At 41.5% G+C, this 19,486-nt stretch overlaps 1 protein-coding gene across 1 annotated transcript; it reads left to right on the top strand.

Moving 5' to 3' along the window:
• Window positions 1-7,230: 7,230 nt before the first annotated feature.
• On the top strand, window positions 7,231-18,406 carry LOC116359861 (cytochrome P450 2K1-like). Its single transcript, XM_031813734.1, has 10 exons — window positions 7,231-7,538; window positions 9,123-9,285; window positions 10,476-10,638; window positions 10,986-11,080; window positions 11,251-11,432; window positions 11,774-11,953; window positions 14,810-14,951; window positions 16,350-16,534; window positions 17,567-17,708; window positions 17,821-18,406. The coding sequence occupies exons 1-10, from the start codon at window positions 7,335-7,337 to the stop codon at window positions 18,006-18,008; spliced, it is 1,644 nt and encodes a 547-aa protein (XP_031669594.1). The 5' UTR covers window positions 7,231-7,334; the 3' UTR covers window positions 18,009-18,406.
• The last annotated feature ends 1,080 nt before the right edge of the window (window positions 18,407-19,486 follow it).

Consider the following 19,486-nt stretch of genomic DNA (forward strand, 5'->3'; position numbering starts at 1 on the left):
AGCAAAATAACTTCTATGCCCTCCTGTACTCCCTGGTCACCCACGACTGCATGGCCAGGCACGACTCCAACACCATCATTAAGTTTGCAGACGACGCAACAGTGGTAGGCCTGATCACCGACAACGACGAGACAGCCTATAGGGAGGAGGTCAGAGACCTGGCCATGTGGTGCTCGAATAACAACCTATGCCTCAATGTAACCAATACTAAGGAGATGATTGTGGACTACAGGAAAAGGAGGACCAAGCACGCCCCCATTCTCATCGACGCTGCTGTAGTGGAGCAGGTTGAGAGCTTCAAGTTCCTTGGTGTCCACATCAACAACAAACTAGAATGGGCCAAACACACCAAGACAGTCGTGAAGAGGGCACGACAAAGCCTATTCCCCCTCAGGAAACTGAAAAGATTTGACATGGGTCCTGAGATCCTCAAAAGGTTCTACAGCTGCAACATCGAGAGCATCACTGCCTGGTTCATCCATTGCTTGGCCTCTGACCGCAAGGAATTACAGAGGGTAGTGCGTACAGCCCAGTACATCACTGGGGCTAAGCTGCCTGCCATCCAGGACCTCTACTCCAGGCGGTGTCAGAGGAAGGCCCTAAAAATTTGCATTATGTGCCCCCCACCCCCTCCCCCAACCCCTCTTTTTACGCTGCTGCTATTCTCTGTTTATCATATATGAATATTCTCTTTAACTATACATTCACGTACTTACTACCTCAATTGGTCCGACCAACCTGTGCTCCCGCACATTGGCTAACTGGGCTATATGCATTGTGTCCCTCCACCCACCACCCGCCAACCCCTCTTTTACGCTACTGCTACTCTCTGTTCATCATATTTGCGGAATCATATCTACATGTACATTCTACCTCAATCAGCCTGACTCACCGGTGTCTGTATGTAGCCTCGCTACTGTATGTAGCCTGTCTTTTTACTGTTGTTTTATTTCTTTACCACTTACCTATTGTTCACCTAACACCTTTCTTTCACTATTGGTTAGAGCCTGTAAGTAAGCATTTCACTGTAAGGTTTCACCTGTTGTATTCGGCGCACGTGACAAATACACTTTGATTTGATTTGTTTTTTATATTTTCTGGGTCAAAGTTTGGCTTTTTCAAAAGAGGCTTTATTACTGCCACTTTTAGTGAGTTTGGTACACATCTGGTGGATAGAGAGCCGTTTATTATGTTCAACATAGCAGGGCCAAGTACAGGAAGCAGCTCTTTCAGTAGTTTAGTTGGAATAGGGTCCAGTATGCAGCTTGAAGGTTTAGAGGCCATGATTATTTTCTTCAACGTGTCAAGAGATACAGTATTAAAAAAGTTGAGTGTCTCTCTTGATCCTAGGTCCTGGTAGAGTTGTGCAGACTCAGGACAACTGAGCTTTGGAGGAATACACAGATTTAAGTAGTCCGTAATTTGCTTTCTAATGATCATGATCTTTTCGTCAAAGAAGTTCATGAATTTATCAATGCTGAAGTGAAAGCCATCCTCTCTTGGGGAATGCTGCTTTTAAGTTAGCTTCAGATCCACAACATTTATTCTTACGGGACAAAACTAGGTCCAGAGTATGACTGTGGCAGTGAGTAGCTCGGGAGACATGTTGGACAAAACCCACTGAGTCGATGATGGCTCAGAAAGCCTTTTGGAGTGGGTCTGTGGACTTTTCCATGTGAATATTAAAGTCACCAAAAATGTGAATATTATCTGCCATGACTATAAGGTCCGATAGGAATTCAGGGAACTCAGTGAGGAAAGCTGTATATGGCCCAGGAGGCCTGTAAACAGTAGCTATAAAAAGTGATTGAGTAGGCTGCATAGATTTCATTGATAGAAGCTCAAAATTCGAAAACGCAGTCTTTTTTGGGGTAAATTGAAACTAGCTATCATAAATGTTAGCAATACCTCCGCCTTTGCAGGATGCGCGGGGGATATGGTCACTAGTGTAACCAGGAGGTGAGGCCTCATTTAATTAATCTCGGGCGAACATGCCTCTCATGATTAAGTTTAGTTTATTTACGGTAGTGCACGTTGCCGCAGGTTTTTGCGAACCTGCCCAGTGTATATCGGTCATACATAACCCAGTGTATATCGGTTATACAAAACCCAGTGTATGTTGGTCATACAAAACCCTGTGGGAATAGTAAAGCTCCCATTATTGATCAATTCTAGAAATTGAATTGAACATCAAATCAAAGATAACTTAAATCATTCCCCCAAGAATTGAGAATATAGGCTACTGACCTTGTCGCCGACTGGGAAAAGCAATGTTCGTTGGATCTAGTCACCGTCCCTGTCGGTCTGGGGTGTACACCGGCCTGGTCTTTAACCTCAATTCAGAGGCCAGGTCTTAAATAACGGGACCAGACCCGCTCGTGCACGATTTTCGGCATACGACTTTCATATGACAGAGACGGGTATTTTAGATCCCGGTTCGAAGGACCAATTGTTACGGGAATTAAATTCCGATATGTTTTAATACCCAATTAAATTAAACACTCTGTCCACTCCTAAGAATTTGTAAGACTATTATTTGCCTAAAATGGACAGAGACCAGTCTCAAAACCAATCTGTAGCGTTTATTCTCGAGAGTACTGAACACGATACAGTTTACCACAGGTTATAAACTGAAAATGACGTCCTTAGTTTTTCGAACTGTCCCGTCTCTTCTCCCACCCTGGTACAAAGGCAGTATCTCAAGCCTTCCCACATCGTATCCGACCAATTTAATATAATTTATGACCGAGACAAGGTCTCCCTGTGTAGATAAGCATTCTAGCCAGTCTGACGATAAGTTCATTCATTTCTACCAAGGAACAGACAGTCATTGTTCTAATTCTTGATTATATTTACCCACATTATATTCAGTACTAGGATTCAAATCAAATTCATACATCTATACAGTGACATAATAGTATTCTGATTAGTCAGTCCTGATTGAAATGTATACATAATTAGTCATTATTTATTTAAAAAAATCCCTTAACAGTCCCCCCTTTCCTGCTATAATAGCCTCCACTCTTCTGGGAAGGCTTTCCACTAGATGTTGGAACATTGCTGCAGGGACTTGCTTCCATTCAGCCAGAAGAGCATTAGTGAGGTTGGGCACTGATGTTGGGCGATTAGGCCTAGCTCACAGTCGGCATTCCAATTCATCCCAAAGGTGTTCGATGGGGTTGATGTCAGGGCTCTGTGCACATCAGTCAAGTTCTTCCACACCGATCTCGTCAAACCGTTTCTGTATGGACCTCACTTTGTGCATGGGGGCATTGTAATGCTGAAACAGGACAGAGCCTTCCCCAAACTTGTGCCACAAAGTTGGAAGCACAGAATTATCTGAATGCAGAATGCTGTAGCGTTAAGATTTTCCTTCACTGGAACTAAGGAGCCAAGCCTGAACCATTCCACTTCCACCAAAATTTACGGTTGGCACTATGCATTGGACAGGTAGCATTTACCTGGCATCCGCCAAACCCAGATTCATCAGTCGGACTGCCAGGGGGTGAAACGTGATTCATCAATACAGATAACACGTTTCCACTGCTACGGTCCAATGGCGGTGAGCTTTACACCACTCTAGCCTTGGCATTGCGCATGGTGATCTTAGGCTTGTGTGCGGGTACTCGGCCATGGAAACCCATTTCATGAAGCTCCTGATGGACAGTTATTGTGCTGACGTTGCTTCCAGAGGCAGTGTGGAACTTGGTAGTGAGTGTTGCAACCGAGGACAGCGGATTTTACACGCTATGCGCTTCAGCATTCAGCGGTCCCGCTCTGTGAGCTTGTGTGGCCTACCACTTCACAGCTGAGACGTTGTTGCTCCTAGGCCTTTCCACTTCACAATAACAGCACTTACAGTTGACCGGGGCAGCTCTGGCAGGGCAGACATTTCACAAACTGACTTGTTGGAAAGGTGGCATCCTATGACGGTACCACGTTTACAGTCACTGAGCTCTTCAGTAAGAACCATTCTACTGTCAATGTTTGTTTATGGAGATTGTATGGCTGTGTTCTCGATTTTACTTCCCTGTAAGCAACGGGTGTGGCTGAAATAGCCAAATCCACAAATTTGAAGGCGTGTCCACACATTTTAGTATATATAGTGTATAGACATTAAATCAAATAGCCTAGTACAAACACTAAAACTTTTCAAATCAAAAGGCTAATGCACAGAACAATGTGGACAGTTGGGTGCATCTCAAATTCAGTACCATTGGACAGCAAGATAATAAACTAAAGCACTGATCATCAGGAATGAGATCAGAATGAGTGCTAAGGCCTACATTTGAACACAACCGCGGAAGCTACAGGCATTTGTGGTGCTCACCAAGAGGGATGTAAACACATTTGTGGTGCTCACCAACAGGGATGCAAACACATTTGTGGTGCTCACCAACAGGGATGTAAACACATTTGTGGTGCTCACCATTAGGGATGTAAACACATTTGTGGTGCTCACCAACAGGGATGTAAACACATTTGTGGTGCTCACCAACAGGGATGTAAACACATTTGTGGTGCTCACCAACAGGGATGTAAACACATTTGTGGTGCTCACCAACAGGGATGTAAACACATTTGTGGTGCTCACCAACAGGGATGTAAACACATTTGTGGTGCTCACCAACAGGGATGTAAACACATTTGTGGTGCTCACCAACAGGGATGTAAACACATTTGTGGTGCTCACCAACAGGGATGTAAACACATTTGTGGTGCTCACCAACAGGGATGTAAACACATTTGTGGTGCTCACCAACAGGGATGTAAACACATTTGTGGTGCTCACCAACAGGGATGTAAACACATTTGTGGTGCTCACCAACAGGGATGTAAACACATTTGTGCTCAGATTTTGCTTTTTCTGAGTATGGAACATTTCCGGCATCTTTTATTTCAGCTCATGAAACATGGGACCAACACTTTACATGTTGTGTTCATATTTTTGTTCAGTATATTTAGGATGCAAGTATGGGTATTCAGACCTTGAGGGGAGTGTCCACAGAAACTACTTGACACGTTCTATAGATACTGATAAAGACAACTTGAAGTCAGTTTACTTTTGAGGTTAAAGAACACAAGTTATGTTTTGTGGATACAATGTGTCAGAGGTCTCTTCTGTCAACAAACATAAATTTTTAAACTGTAGCAAATGGAACTCTATGTATTTGCCACTTCAACATTTATTAACAAATGCAATGCTTGAGTCATGAAGTCCTCGGGAAGAATAATCTCTAGTCACTCAAAAGCCAGAGATGTGGATCTGATTACAAATTAAATGAAAAGCTGCCATACCTTTGTAGATTTGTCAGTAGCACCATGGGTAGTGAACCTCATTTGATCAATTTAAAGGAGAGATGAGACATACTAACCCATTGAGGGTGGGTGGTTGGGGAAGCAGATCTCCACTCAAATCTTAAAAAAGAAATGACAAAACTTTTGGAGAGCAAATTAAATTGTGGGTCGACTTCTGGCTTAGACGACACATGATATACAAATATAGGACTATGATGAATGTTGTATTTTAATGAAGTATCTGTATATGCAGGGCTAAGGTGACTTCTGTTAGTTATGCTTCCCTCTATTCAAGAAGAGGTTTTCAGACTTTTACAGAGATTGGAAATGTATTCTGTCTTTGGAATGTGTAAACTGACCTTTAACCTCGTGGCAGAGGGATTATTGGGATCCAGCCTGACCTGTTCTTCCTCCCACTGTCTGCACTGAAGATAGTTTTATGTTTCAAATATTTTTTATTGAACACACAAGAATGGTGTATAGGTATACAAGACAGGTATACAATTCTCATCTAAACATAAAAGAGCAGACAGAAACAACAATACCCAGAGTTCAAGGTACAGAGTTCAAGGTACAAAACAAATAATACAAAACACGACATACAGAACAAGGACATGTAGAAAGAAAGAGGGTAGATGTCACCCCCCCCTTTAGTACCCCCTATCCCCCCCCCTCCCAACTGCTCACGTGGCAAGGCCAGCACATCAAAGGTAGATTAATATATTACAATTGAGAGTGCGTTAAGGCAAAATGGGAGGAAGAACTAGGGACTGACATTTCGGTGGCAGACTGGGAAGAGAGCTTGGAGTATATCCACACATGCTCCATTAACTCCAGACATCGTCTCATACAATTCAAGGTATTAGACAGATTACACTATTCCAAAACTAAACTGCATAGGATATTTCCTGATACATCCCCTTTGTGTGATAAATGATAGGCTACGCAGGGTACACTACTCCACTGCTTTGCCCTATGCTCTAGCTTACTTGGTTATTGGTGTGGAATTTTTGGGATCCTCTCTGAATTTTTGGAGACTTCAATAGACCCAGACCCTCTTCTGATAATCCTGGGAGTGTCTGAGTCCCTAAACGGATTAACCAACCCCCCAAAACAACTAATCTCTTACGGTCTCATTTCGGCAAAAAAACGAATCTTGTTGTTTTGGAAAAGGAGGGAAGTGCCCTCTACCAAATTATGGCTCAGTGAATTGGCAAACACTGTACACTTAGAAAGAATTAGATATATTCTGAACAATAAATTATCAACATTTGATCAAATCTGGCAGCCTTTCCTCTCCTACTTGGACGAGTCGGCGCTGTGAATTTGTACTTATTAATGGCATCTGCACTGAAGATAGTTTTACCAGACCATTTACCTGATCATCATTGACTCACACTAAACAAATAAAACATTAGATGTGGAACACCTTCAAGTGTCTAAAAAGTTATTATATATGATTGGAGATGTAAATATGTGTCAATCAGTAATTTATTATCGTTTTTATATGATATTTATAGAGTTTTCAAAGTATATAGACAACGGAGGGGGATTTCTGAAGATCTTTAGTAACACAATCAAATCCCAAATATGATTAGATTTAACCTCATTCTATCTATGTAACCCTCACCATCCCTTTGGTGATGCAATAAAGTTTACATGTGTTCATCTGGTCTATCAGCCTAATTCCATTTCGCCGGGCGTATAAATGCCTTTCGATGTATTACCTTTTTTGGAAAGACCAGGACTCAAATCATATGGAGAGTTTGTCAATGACCTGCAGGTGAGATCATGTGAGTTTCACAATTGTATGTAGACAGACCTGCTGGAGTTGCATTGTTTAGCTCCTCCTCTGAGGTTGTAACATCCCTCTTCTCATCTTGCTCCAATAGGGTGGTGTGGGGAGGTTATACAAATAGCATTCATTGGAGTTCTGTTGTTGTGGAAGTTCTCTGAGCACACACACTTGTTCCATAACGGAGCATTGGTGTGTTGTATTTTTAGCCCAGTATAAGGTGTATGAGCTCAGTCTGAAGATGTCTCTTATAAAAGGTCTTCTACAGACATCAAGCACAGTGACACTGCTGGGTACTGTGCTGTTTCTACTGGTCCTCTACCTCCGCTCCTCTGGTTCCAGCTCTGAGGAACAGGGGAAGGAGCCTCCAGGACCGAGGCCGCTGCCCCTGCTTGGTAACATGCTCCAGCTGGACCTCAAGAAGCCCTACTGCACTCTCTGCGAGGTAAGATGAAGTCATCCTTTGCTTTCAGAACAAAACATGTTGATGTTGATTTGATCTGTGAGATTTGATCTGTTTTATCTCACTTATATAGTTTTTTTGCTGTTTCACCAGGTTTGAAAAGTTCAGTAAGCAAACTGATGAATGAACTCTGGCACATTGTATATGCTTTTAGCTGGTTAATGTTGTTTAGTGTTCTATTCTGTAGTGTATTTCAATAGATATATATGTCCTGCCCAAGTAGCCTGGTCCCAGATGTTTTTTGTTGGGAACCAGGCTATGGACAAAATACTTTGTGACAGTGACCAATGTGTTGCAAGGAAAGCGATGAGGTCACTTTAGAATATTGAAAGTAAAGGGGGATACCTGGTCATTTGTACAACTGAACTCATTCAACTGAAACGTGTCTTCCGCATTTAACCCAACCCCTCTGAATCAGAGAGAGTGCAGGAGGCTGCCATAATCGACATCCACGTCTTCGGCGCCCGAGAATATCCCTTCAGGGATCTTGTTATAACAGACCTGGGTTCAAATACATAGTGTACTTAAGTATTTGACATTTTGTGTTTGACTATTTTCTAATACACAGCCAAAAACAACTACATCAAATAAAAACAACAAGTAGTTGTAAATACATGCCACTTGTAACATAGGTGCAGTTAATGACCGGTGCAGTTAATGACATGACCAGACAAACAATACTATCTGATGACGGATTATAAAATAGTGCTTTTTAAAGGGTAGGTAATCAAGGGAGTAATGAAGTCCAGGTGTGACTGATGATGAGTCGCAGGTGTGCGTAATGATGGTTGCCATGTGTGCATAAAGATGGGTTGCCATGTGTGCGTAATGATGGTTGCCAGGTGTGCATAATGATGGTTGCCAGGTGTGCATAATGATGGTTGCCAGGTGTGCATAATGATGGGTTGCCAGGTGTGCATAATGATGGTTGCCAGGTGTGCACAATGATGGTTGCCAGGTGTGCAATAAGTTGGGTTGCCATGTGTACATAATGATGGTTGCCAGGTGTGCAATAAGATGGGTTGCCATGTGTACATAATGATGGGTTGCCAGGTGTGCATAAAGATGGGTTGCCAGGTGTGAATAAAGATGGGTTGCCAGGTGTGCATAAAGATGGGTTGCCAGGTGTGAATAAAGATGGGTTGCCAGGTGTGCATAAAGATGGGTTGCCAGGTGTGCATAAAGATGGGTTGCCAGGTGTGAATAAAGATGGGTTGCCAGGTGTGCATAAAGATGGGTTGCCAGGTGTGCATAAAGATGGGTTGCCAGGACCAGTGATTAGTAGACCGGTGACATTGGGAGTGGGAGCTCGACACCAATACTTTCCAAATGTATTTCCAATAAAAAACTTTGTCTAAATATTAATTGTTTGTAAGTACTTCAATTACATTGACTGGTATTTGAACGTAGGTCTGACATCAAGTGTAAACCACTGTCTTCATGCTATTTCTTGACTGAAACGTGTTAAACAAGTTGTATGTGATGTCCAGTTTTGTGCTTAGTCATATAATATAACGAGACATAACTGAGTCTATGGTGTACTTTATGTAAACTTTATCTGTCCAGCTCTCCAAGAAATATGGTTCCATCTTCACGGTTCACTTTGGACCCAAGAAAGTGGTTGTTCTGGCAGGATACAAGATGGTCAAGCAGGCGCTGGTCAACCAGGCAGAGGACTTTGGGGACAGGGACATCACTCCTGTGTTCTATGATTTCAACCAAGGACATGGTAATGATATTTTACTCTTATGCTGGCTATGTCCTATTCTTAAAGGGATAGTTCACCCAAATGACAACCTGTCTTATTGATTTCCTTAATCTGAAGCAGTCTATGAATAAGCTAAAACAGTTTGTTCTCCAATGTATGTGTTGGCCACAAATATGAGTATAGGATGAGTCAACAACATTGTGGGTATGAGTTAACAAATTATGAACTTTTAAAGAGAGATTTTCACCTAACCGTTACTTTAAATACACTTTATTGAGCTACACAATCGATTTCAGACACTTAGAGATGAGTTGGAAATGAAATGCATTACAATCTGTTGAAAGTCTTATTCTAGCCTGATGGAACAAGTCTGATTGCTGCATTCACCATTCTGTTTTACTGCATGTATATCAGCCTGCCCTTTATCCAATAGATTGGCTTTTGGAATAAGCCAGAAAATGTCTGGTCCAATCAGTGCCCTCGCAGAAACAGTGGTTGGGTTTACAAACAATGTTGCCAAATACTGTGTTTGAATTAGGCTGTCCTCTGATTGGTTGAAAGTGATCCAATAGCTGACAAGTGAATTTTTAATAATACCACTAATTTCTGACATTTGAGACTAGAATGGTGAATGTAAAGATCAGACTAGAATGGTGGATGCAGAGGTCAGGCTAGAATGGTGAATGTAAAGATCAGGCTAGAATGGTGAATGCAGAAATCAGGCTAGAATGGTGAATGCAGAGATCAGGCTAGAATGATGAATGCAGAGATCAGGCTAGAATGGTGAATGTAAAGATCAGGCTAGAAGTGTGAATGCAGAGATCAGGCTAGAATGGTGAATGCAGAGATCAGGCTAGAATGGTGAATGCAGAGATCAGGCTGTCATCCTCTGCAAATAATATAAATGTCTAAAATAGTTACAGATGATCATGACCAGAAAGGATGCAGAGATACTTTGGCAGATTATGTATATATATATATATATATATATATATATATATATATATATATATATATATATGTGTGTGTGTGTGTGTGTGTGTGTGTGTGTGTGTGTGTGTGTGTGTGTGTGTGTGTGTGTGTGTGTGTGTGTGTGTGTGTGTGTGTGTGTGTGTGTGTACATGATCATTATTAAATGGCATATTATAGTAAATATAATTTATTAATATTACACTTTGAATTGTCATGGAAACAAACTACGTTCTCTACAGGGATTCTGTTTACCAATGGAGACTCATGGAAAGAGATGAGGCGCTTTGCCCTGACAAACCTTAGAGACTTTGGGATGGGCAAGAAAGGGAGTGAGGAGAAAATCTTAGAGGAAATCCCCTACCTGATTGAAGTGTTGGAAAAACATGAGGGTAGGACAGCAGAGTCCCTGCCCAACTTCCCCCTGAAGCTAGGACAGCAGAGTCCCTGCCCATCTTCCCCCTGAAGCTAGGACAGCAGAGTCCCTGCCCAACTTCCCCCTGAAGCTAGGACAGCAGAGTCCCTGTCCATCTTCCCCCTGAAGCTAGGACAGCAGAGTCCCTGTCCATTTTCCCGCTGAAGCTAGGACAGTAGAGTCCCTGCCCATCTTCCCCCTGAAGCTAGGAGAGCAGAGTCCCTGCCCATCTTCCCCCTGAAGCTAGGACAGCAGAGTCCCTGCCCATCTTCCCCCTGAAGCTAGGACAGCAGAGTCCCTGCCCATCTTCCCCCTGATACTTTACCTCCTCAAAAAGTATCTTAAATAAACCCCTCGCCCCCACCCCCCCAAAAAAAGTTCCTGAACAACAGGTTTCTAGCTCTGACTTTGCTGATAACTACTTTGAGAAAAGTGCACTTACTATGTCTGTGACATGTGATTGTCCCACCAAGCTATCTTAAGATGAACGCACTAACTGTGAATCGCTCTGGATAAGAGCGTCTGCTAAATTGCTAAAATATTTTGTACAATTAATTATATCATTGTAATTATTATATATAATATGGTTACATAATAACTAGTGATTGGCACCGATATACAAAATTATATCAATATCAGTACCATTTTTGTGATTCCTTATCGTATCGGTTTGCATAAAATATTTTGCACCTGTGTATGTTCACTTTTCTGTTCACTTCCATGGCTCTTTGAAGTTCAGACAACTGTTAGCAGATTGTCCGTTGGGCCAGGCGTGAATATTCTGGTATTATAATATTGTATTCATACTTGTTAGTTAGGGAGGCCTATATTATAGGACCATCAACAGGCAATTAATTAAATATGCTAAATTTAATTTGAGGGTTTTGTGTATGCAGGAAAAGTAATGTGTTCTTTTTACAGAATAGTAAAAATAATAAACTGACATTACAATATGCCTTGCTCATATCGATATCAAATAATATTGAATATCACTATTGGTGCTCACAACTAATAATTACATATTTATGTGCATCACATTTGTATTTAATGATCTAATCATAGTTGTGGTGTGTTATAATTAATATAATATTGTTTTATGTGTATTCTACCTGAATCTCTGTGTAGATGTACAACATGTTTCCCTGGTTGGGTCCGTGGATAAACAACCTGACACGTCTGAAAAAGAATGTTGCTGATTTGAAGATGGAGGTGACAGAGCTGGCGAGGGGCCTGAAGGAGACTCTGAACCCTCATATGTGTAGAGGCTTTGTGGACTCGTTCCTCGTCCGAAAGAAGACCCTGGAGGTATGAAGACTTCATGCAGAATCTGCATCTCACTCATTCATAACAATTAATAGCGATTAATATTGCTCAGTATGACTATACAGAATAGAATTAATCAATAAGGTCAGAGGGGGTGTGGTATCTGGTCAATTTACCACAGCTGAGGCACTATATGACGTGAAGTGCAGTGCCTGTATACAGTCCTTGTATATTGGCCATATTCCACAAAACCCAGAGGTGCCTTGCTGGTGTTATAAACTTGATACCAACATAATTAGAACAGTAAATAAATTATTTTGCGCCACACTAGTGGTATATTGTCTAAGTTACCAAGACATTCGGATAATCAGTATCCAGGAACCAAACTGCCGGGTTTATAATCGGAAATTGTTTTTTTTCTAGGTGGCTCCCATTTGGCTATAGTGTTTCCAAGCGTGTGGAAGAGAGCGCGTTCTTTGGTATTTTTCTCCGGTAAAGACAATAACGATTCTCCGTCTTAAATGTTATTGTTTATTTACGTATTAGGGTACCTAAGGTTTGATTATAAACGTTGTTTGACTTGTTTGGAAAAGTTTATTAGTAATGTTTGTGATTCATTTTGTATGCATTTTGATGGAGGGAAACTGGGTGGATTATTGACTGAAGCGTGCCAGCTAAACTGAGCTTTTATTGATATAAAGGACATTATCGAACAAAAGGACCATTTGTGATGTAACTACCGTCCCACCTGCCCATAAGACGTTTTAATATATGTAGCCTTAGAAATAAGGTTAATACAATTAATAACTTGCTAACATCAGATATGTATTCATATATTAGCCATTTATGAGACTCACATCGATAATTCATTTGATACATCATTAGCAATACAATGATATAACATCTACAGAAGACACAGGAATGCATATGGGGGAGTTGTTGCTGTACATATTCAGAGCCATATCCCTGTAATGCTTATAGAGGATCTCGTGTTATTAAAGTGTTGTGGTTGCAGGTTCACCTGCCTCCTCTAAAGCCTATTTTAGTGTAGCTCCTATAGGCCACCGAGTTCTAACTGTCAGTATCCAGATAATGTGTGTGAAATTCTTGATGGGGGCTCCTGAGTGGCGCAGAGGTCTAAGGCACTGCATCTCAGTGCTAGAGGCATCACTACAGACCCTGGTTCGATACCAGGCTGTTTCACAACTGGCCTTGATTGGAGTCCCACAGGGCGACGCACAATTGGGCCAGCATTGTTAGGGTTTGGCCGGGGTACGCCGTCATGGTTAATAATAATAAAAGATGGGACTAAAATAGTGTATGAGATCATACAAATGATTTTCAAATCAAATTAAATTCTATTTGTAACATGCCGAATACAACCGGTGTAGACCTTACAGTGAAATGCACTTACAAGCCCTTAATCAATTATGCAGTTTTAAGAAAAACAAATAATACAAAACATTTTGCTGTGACTCTTATGTGGATGATGTTAAAAAATATTTGTTGGTCTCATGTGATTAATAAGGAGCATCCAGACGCTGCACTTGATGCATTTATGAAATTGCTTCTTCTAGTTATTGATAAACATGTACCTTTTTAAGAAACTGGTTCCGTGGATTGATGAGGAATTGAATAACTGTATAGTTGAAAGAGATGGGGGCAAAAGGAGTGGCTAATAAGTCTGGCTGCACATCTGACTGGCTGAAGGTGAGGTGAAGAAATTATTGTCGATCAATAATGACAAACCTCCTGGCATTGACAACTGTCATGTCTTTAATCTGACCCCAGAGAAGTGTTTGTCATCAGGCCTGGTTCTAACAGCCAACCTGTCAGCTTACTGGCAGCTCTTAGCAAACTGTTGAAAAAAATGGTGTTTGACCAAATACAATGCTATTTCTCTGTAAACAAATTAAGACTTTCAGAATGCTTATAGAGAAGGCCACTGAACATGCACTGGCACAGATGACTGATGATTGGTTTAAAGAAATTTATAATAAAAAGATTTCAGTGCAGCCTTTAATATTAGTGACCATAACGTGTTGAATAATCCTATGTGTTATGGCTTTTCAACCTCAGCTCTGAATCCACAATATGGCAATCTATCTAATAGAACCCAAGGGGGGTTTCTTTAATGGAAGCTTCTCTAATGTTAAACATGTAAAGTGAGGTGTACTGCATGGCAGCTCTCTTGGCCCTCTACTCTTTTCTATTTTCATGACCTGCCACTGGCATTAAACAGAACCTGTGTCCATGTAAGCTGATGATTCAACCCGTCAGCAATCACAGCTAGTGAAATCACTGCAACACTAAACAAAGAGTTGCAGTCAGTTTGAGAATGGGTGGTCAGTAATAAACTGGTCCTGAACATCTCCAAAACTAAGCATTGTATTGATACAAATCATTCCCTAAGTTCTGGACCTCAGCTGAATCTGGTAATCAATGGTGTGGCTGTTGAGGATATTAAATTACTTTGTGTTACGTTAGATTGTAAACGCTCATGGTCAGAACATATTGATTCAATGATTGTAAAGATTTGAAGAGGACTGTCCATGATAAATAGATGCTCTGCTTTTTTAAAATCAAATGTATTTATAAAGCCCTTCTTACATCAGCCGATGTCAAAGTGCTGTAAAGAAACCCAGCCTAAAACAGCAAACAATGCAGGTGTAGAAGCACCACTCTCCACAAAGCAAGCTCTAGTTTGATCTTATCTCAATTATTGTCCAGTCAAAAGAAGGGCCAACTTAATCTGCCCAGCACAGCATGACACATTTATCTCTTCATTGTAATCAGAGGGCTAATATCAATACTATGCATGTCAGTTTCTCTTGGCTAAGAGTTGAGGAAAGACTGACTGTACATAACTCATGTCATCTGAGCGTCTGTTTCTGTTAGGAATCTGGCAAAATGGATTCTTTCTACCATGACGACAACCTGTTCTTTAGTGTTGGTAACCTGTTTGGTGCTGGTACCGACACCACTGGGACAACCCTGCGCTGGGGTCTGCTGCTAATGGCCAAGTACCCCCATATACAGGGTAAGGATTGATATTAACACAAACACATGAACGCACACACACCACAGGAGGCTGCTGAGGGGAGGACGGCTCATAATAATGGCTGGAATGGAGTGGTATCAAAAATATGGAAACCATGTGTTTGATTCCGTTCCAGCCATTACTATGAGCCCGTCCTCCCAAATAAAGGTGCCACCTGTGACACACAGACATGAAACAGTAAAGCACTCATGGTGTTACAAGTTGTAAACATTGGCAAAGACCCAGATTGAAGAATATATTATGAAACTAGATAAGGATGGCTTGGTTAATGAAGGTTAAACGTTAGGAACATCTTCCTCAGAACAGTCTCAAATTCTTGGTGCATGGACTCTAGAAGGTTTCGAAAGCATTCCAGAGATGCTGGCCCATGTTGAATCCAATGCTTTCGACAGTTGTCAAGTTGGCTGGATGTCCTTTGGGCGGTGGACCATTCTTGATACACACTGGAAACTGTTGAGTGTGAAAAACCCAGCTGCGTTGCAGTTCTTGACACAGACCGATGCGCTTGGCACCTTCACCATACCCCGTTCAAAGGCACTTAAATCTTTTGTCTTGCCCATTCAACCTCTGAATGGAACACATACACAATCCATGTCGCAAGACCCACTGGTTGACTCTTATTTATAAAACCCTCTTAAGCCTCACTCCCCCCTCTCTGAGATACCTACAGAAGCCCCCATCCTCCACATACAACACCCATTCTGCCAGTCACATTCTGTTAAAGGTCCCCAAAGCGCATACATTCCTGGGTCGATCATCTTTTCAGTTCGCTGCAGCTAGCTGCGACTGGAACGAGCTGCGACTGGAACGAGCTGCAACAAACACTCAAACTGGACAGTTTTATCTCAATCTCTTCATTCAAAGACTCAATCATGGACTGTCTTACTGACAGTGGCTGCTCTGCGTGATGTGTTGTTGTCTCTACCTTGCCCTTTGTGCTGTTGTCTGCCCAATAATGTTAGTACCATGTTGTGCTGCTACCATGCTGTGTTGTCTTAGGTCTCTCTTTATGTAGTGTTGTGTTCTCTCGTCGTGGTGTGTGTTGTCCTATATTTATATTTGACTCATTTTTAATCCCAGTCCCTGTCCCTTCAGGAGGCCTTTTGGTAGGCCGTCATTGTAAATAAGAATTTGTTCTTAACTGACTTGCCTGGTTAAATGAAGTCTAAATTGTATTCAGGCTTAAAACTCCATTGTTAACCTGTCTCCTCCCCTTCATTTACACTGATTGAAGTGGATTTAACAAGAGACAGTAAGAGATCATAGCTTTCACCTGGTCAGTCTGTCATGGAAAGAAGAGCAGGTGTTCTTAATGTTTTGTCTACTCAGTGTACAGTTCACTGTATTAACTCCAACCCTTCCTCCTTTCTGTCTCAGATCAGGTCCAGGAGGAGATCAGCAGGGTTATAGGAAGTCGTCAAACCTTGGTAGAGGACAGGAAGAACCTTCCCTACACTAATGCAGTGATCCATGAGACCCAGAGACTGGCCAACATTGCACCCATGGCCGTCCCTCACACCACCAGCCGAGATGTCACCTTCCAGGGATATTTCATCAAAAAGGTCAGATACCTGGATATCCAAATCTCTGTGTTTATTTTGTGACCAACTTCAAATTGTATTTTTTCCTGAAGGGAAGTTACAGGTTCAAAAAACCAATAAAAGAAATGCATATAAAGAGAAGCCCAATCCATTCCCCCCTTCAGTCCCTATCCAACCCCGCATCCTCCTTCCCCACCTGGAAACCATGTCTCCCACCCCGCCTGTATAAATTGATGGTTGGGATTACAGGATGCCAAGGTCATATTTTTCTATTGTAACATGTGGGCTGGGAGTCAGGAAGCAAGATCAGGGAGTGAATAATTTAATCAATAAACTAAACATAATACAAAACAAGAACAAACAATACACAGACATGAAACAGAAACAGAAACAATAACGCCTGGGAAGGAACCAAAGGGAGTAATATATGGAAGGTAATCAGGCAGGTGATGGTGTCCAGATGAGTCTGAGGTGCTGGTGTGCGTAATGATGGTGACAGGTGTGTGTGTATAATAATGAGCAGCCTGGTGACCTAGTGCGCCGGAGAGGGAGTATACGTGACATCTATATTCTGTTCCAGTTAAATGATTGTTCAGATTGAATTAGATCTGTGGACCATACTGTTTAAATGGCTAGCTCAGAATATGAGCTTTCCAAAAGTTGTTTATATATTATAGAGATCAGTCCTTTTGGGAACCCAGATCATGTATTTATAAATCCATCACTGGAAGGTTTGGTAGTTGGGTTTCCCAAGGGACTCTGTAGACCAGCATAGCTGACTTTAGTTGTAAATAGAGAAAAAAGGAGTTGTATGTATCTTTCAAATCTTGGAATGTTCTCAAACCATAACTGTCCATGATATCGGTAAGGATTACACATTTGGGCGATGCAAAAAGACGGCACCCAGATCACAACACATTATTGTGAAATATTGGAGTATGGGCATGCCATAAGTATATAGTTCTGCCTGAAGTTGCAATCCATTCCTATTAAACAACGTTTCATCACTTTTACTCTGAAAATAAGGGGTCCTATGCTTCACCCTTACTGCAGGGGACGTCTGTGATTCCTCTACTGACGTCGGTCCTACAGGATGATAGTGAATGGGAGAGCCCCCACACCTTTAACCCCTCACACTTTCTGGATGAGCAGGGAGGATTTGTCAAGAGGGACGCCTTCATGGCCTTCTCTGCAGGTAGATTAACTTCATTATGAAACACATAATTTCATTGCAAGAAGTAGATCAATTCAGGTTGCCTTTTGGACAGACTTCATGCTATTTTCTGTATATTTGGTCTCTCTCGCAGGTCGTAGGGTGTGTCTGGGGGAGGGTCTGGCCAGGATGGAGCTCTTCCTCTTCTTCACCTCCCTCCTGCAGCGCTTTCGTTTCTCTCCTCCTCCTGGAGTAACAGAGTATGATCTGGATCTCACACCATTACCGGGGTTCACCCTCCACCCTTCACCTCACCAGCTGTGTGCTGTGAGCCGGGTCTGAGATTTGAACATGAAAATATTGGTGGGGCAAAAACTCAATCAAAAAAGCTAAAATGCATCAAAATCACTACACATTAAATGTACAATTGTAAAAAATTATCCCAGAAATGAGCTTGCGCGACACACAAACATTATTATATTTAGTTTATGATCGGTTCATAGGCTACTTCCAATATCTTTGACATTTAATTACACTGAATACTACGGTTGTGGAACATATTTTTATAGAGTGAAGTTTATTTTACTTCATTTTCATCATCGGTCTGCAGTATTGCTAAATTGCAAGTATTGCTAAGAGTATTGGGACGCAGTCCAACACGTTCTGAGGGTAGTTGCATCCGCCTGTCTGTTAATAAGATATTCCTGTTAAGAATAAAGCAACAAAGTTTATAAAGCTTCTCCTTCGTTTCTATCATTGCATTGTAAGTTCCATGGGTCATTAAATCAGGGTCTTATCCTGTTCTAACAGTGCCTAATAAAACAGGGTCTTATCCTGTTCTAACAGGGCCTATTAAAACAGGGTGTTATCCTGTTCTAACAGTGCCTATTAAAACAGGGTGTTATCCTGTTCTAACAGTGCCTAATAAAACAGGGTGTTATCCTGTTCTAACAGTGCCTAATAAAACAGGGTGTTATCCTGTTCTAACAGTGCCTATTAAAACAGGGTGTTATCCTGTTCTAACAGTGCCTATTAAAACAGGGTGTTATCCTGTTCTAACAGTGCCTAATAAAACAGGGTGTTATCCTGTTCTAACAGTGCCTAATAAAACAGGGTGTTATCCTGTTCTAACAGTGCCTATTAAAACAGGGTGTTATCCTGTTCTAACAGTGCCTAATAAAACAGGGTGTTATCCTGTTCTAACAGTGCCTATTAAAACAGGGTTTTATCCTGTTCTAACAGGGCCTAATAAAACAGGGTGTTATCCTGTTCTAACAGTGCCTAATAAAACAGGGTGTTATCCTGTTCTAACAGTGCCTAATAAAACAGTGTGTTATCCTGTTCTAACAGTGCCTATTAAAACAGGGTGTTATCCTGTTCTAACAGGGCCTAATAAAACAGGGTGTTATCCTGTTCTAACAGTGCCTAATAAAACAGGGTGTTATCCTGTTCTAACAGTGCCTATTAAAACAGGGTGTTATCCTGTTCTAACAGTGCCTATTAAAACAGGGTGTTATCCTGTTCTAACAGGGCCTATTAAAACAGGGTGTTATCCTGTTCTAACAGGGCCTATTAAAACAGGGTGTTATCCTGTTCTAACAGTGCCTAATAAAACAGGGTGTTATCCTGTTCTAACAGTGCCTATTAAAACAGGGTGTTATCCTGTTCTAACAGTGCCTATTAAAACAGGGTGTTATCCTGTTCTAACAGGGCCTATTAAAACAGGGTGTTATCCTGTTCTAACAGGGCCTATTAAAACAGGGTCTTATCCTGTTTTAACAGTGCCCATTAAAACAGGATAAATCATTAGAATTCAAATG

Source organism: Oncorhynchus kisutch, unplaced genomic scaffold (assembly GCF_002021735.2).
Source record: "Oncorhynchus kisutch isolate 150728-3 unplaced genomic scaffold, Okis_V2 Okis06b-Okis10b_hom, whole genome shotgun sequence".
Classification (NCBI taxonomy): Eukaryota; Metazoa; Chordata; class Actinopteri; order Salmoniformes; family Salmonidae; genus Oncorhynchus; species Oncorhynchus kisutch.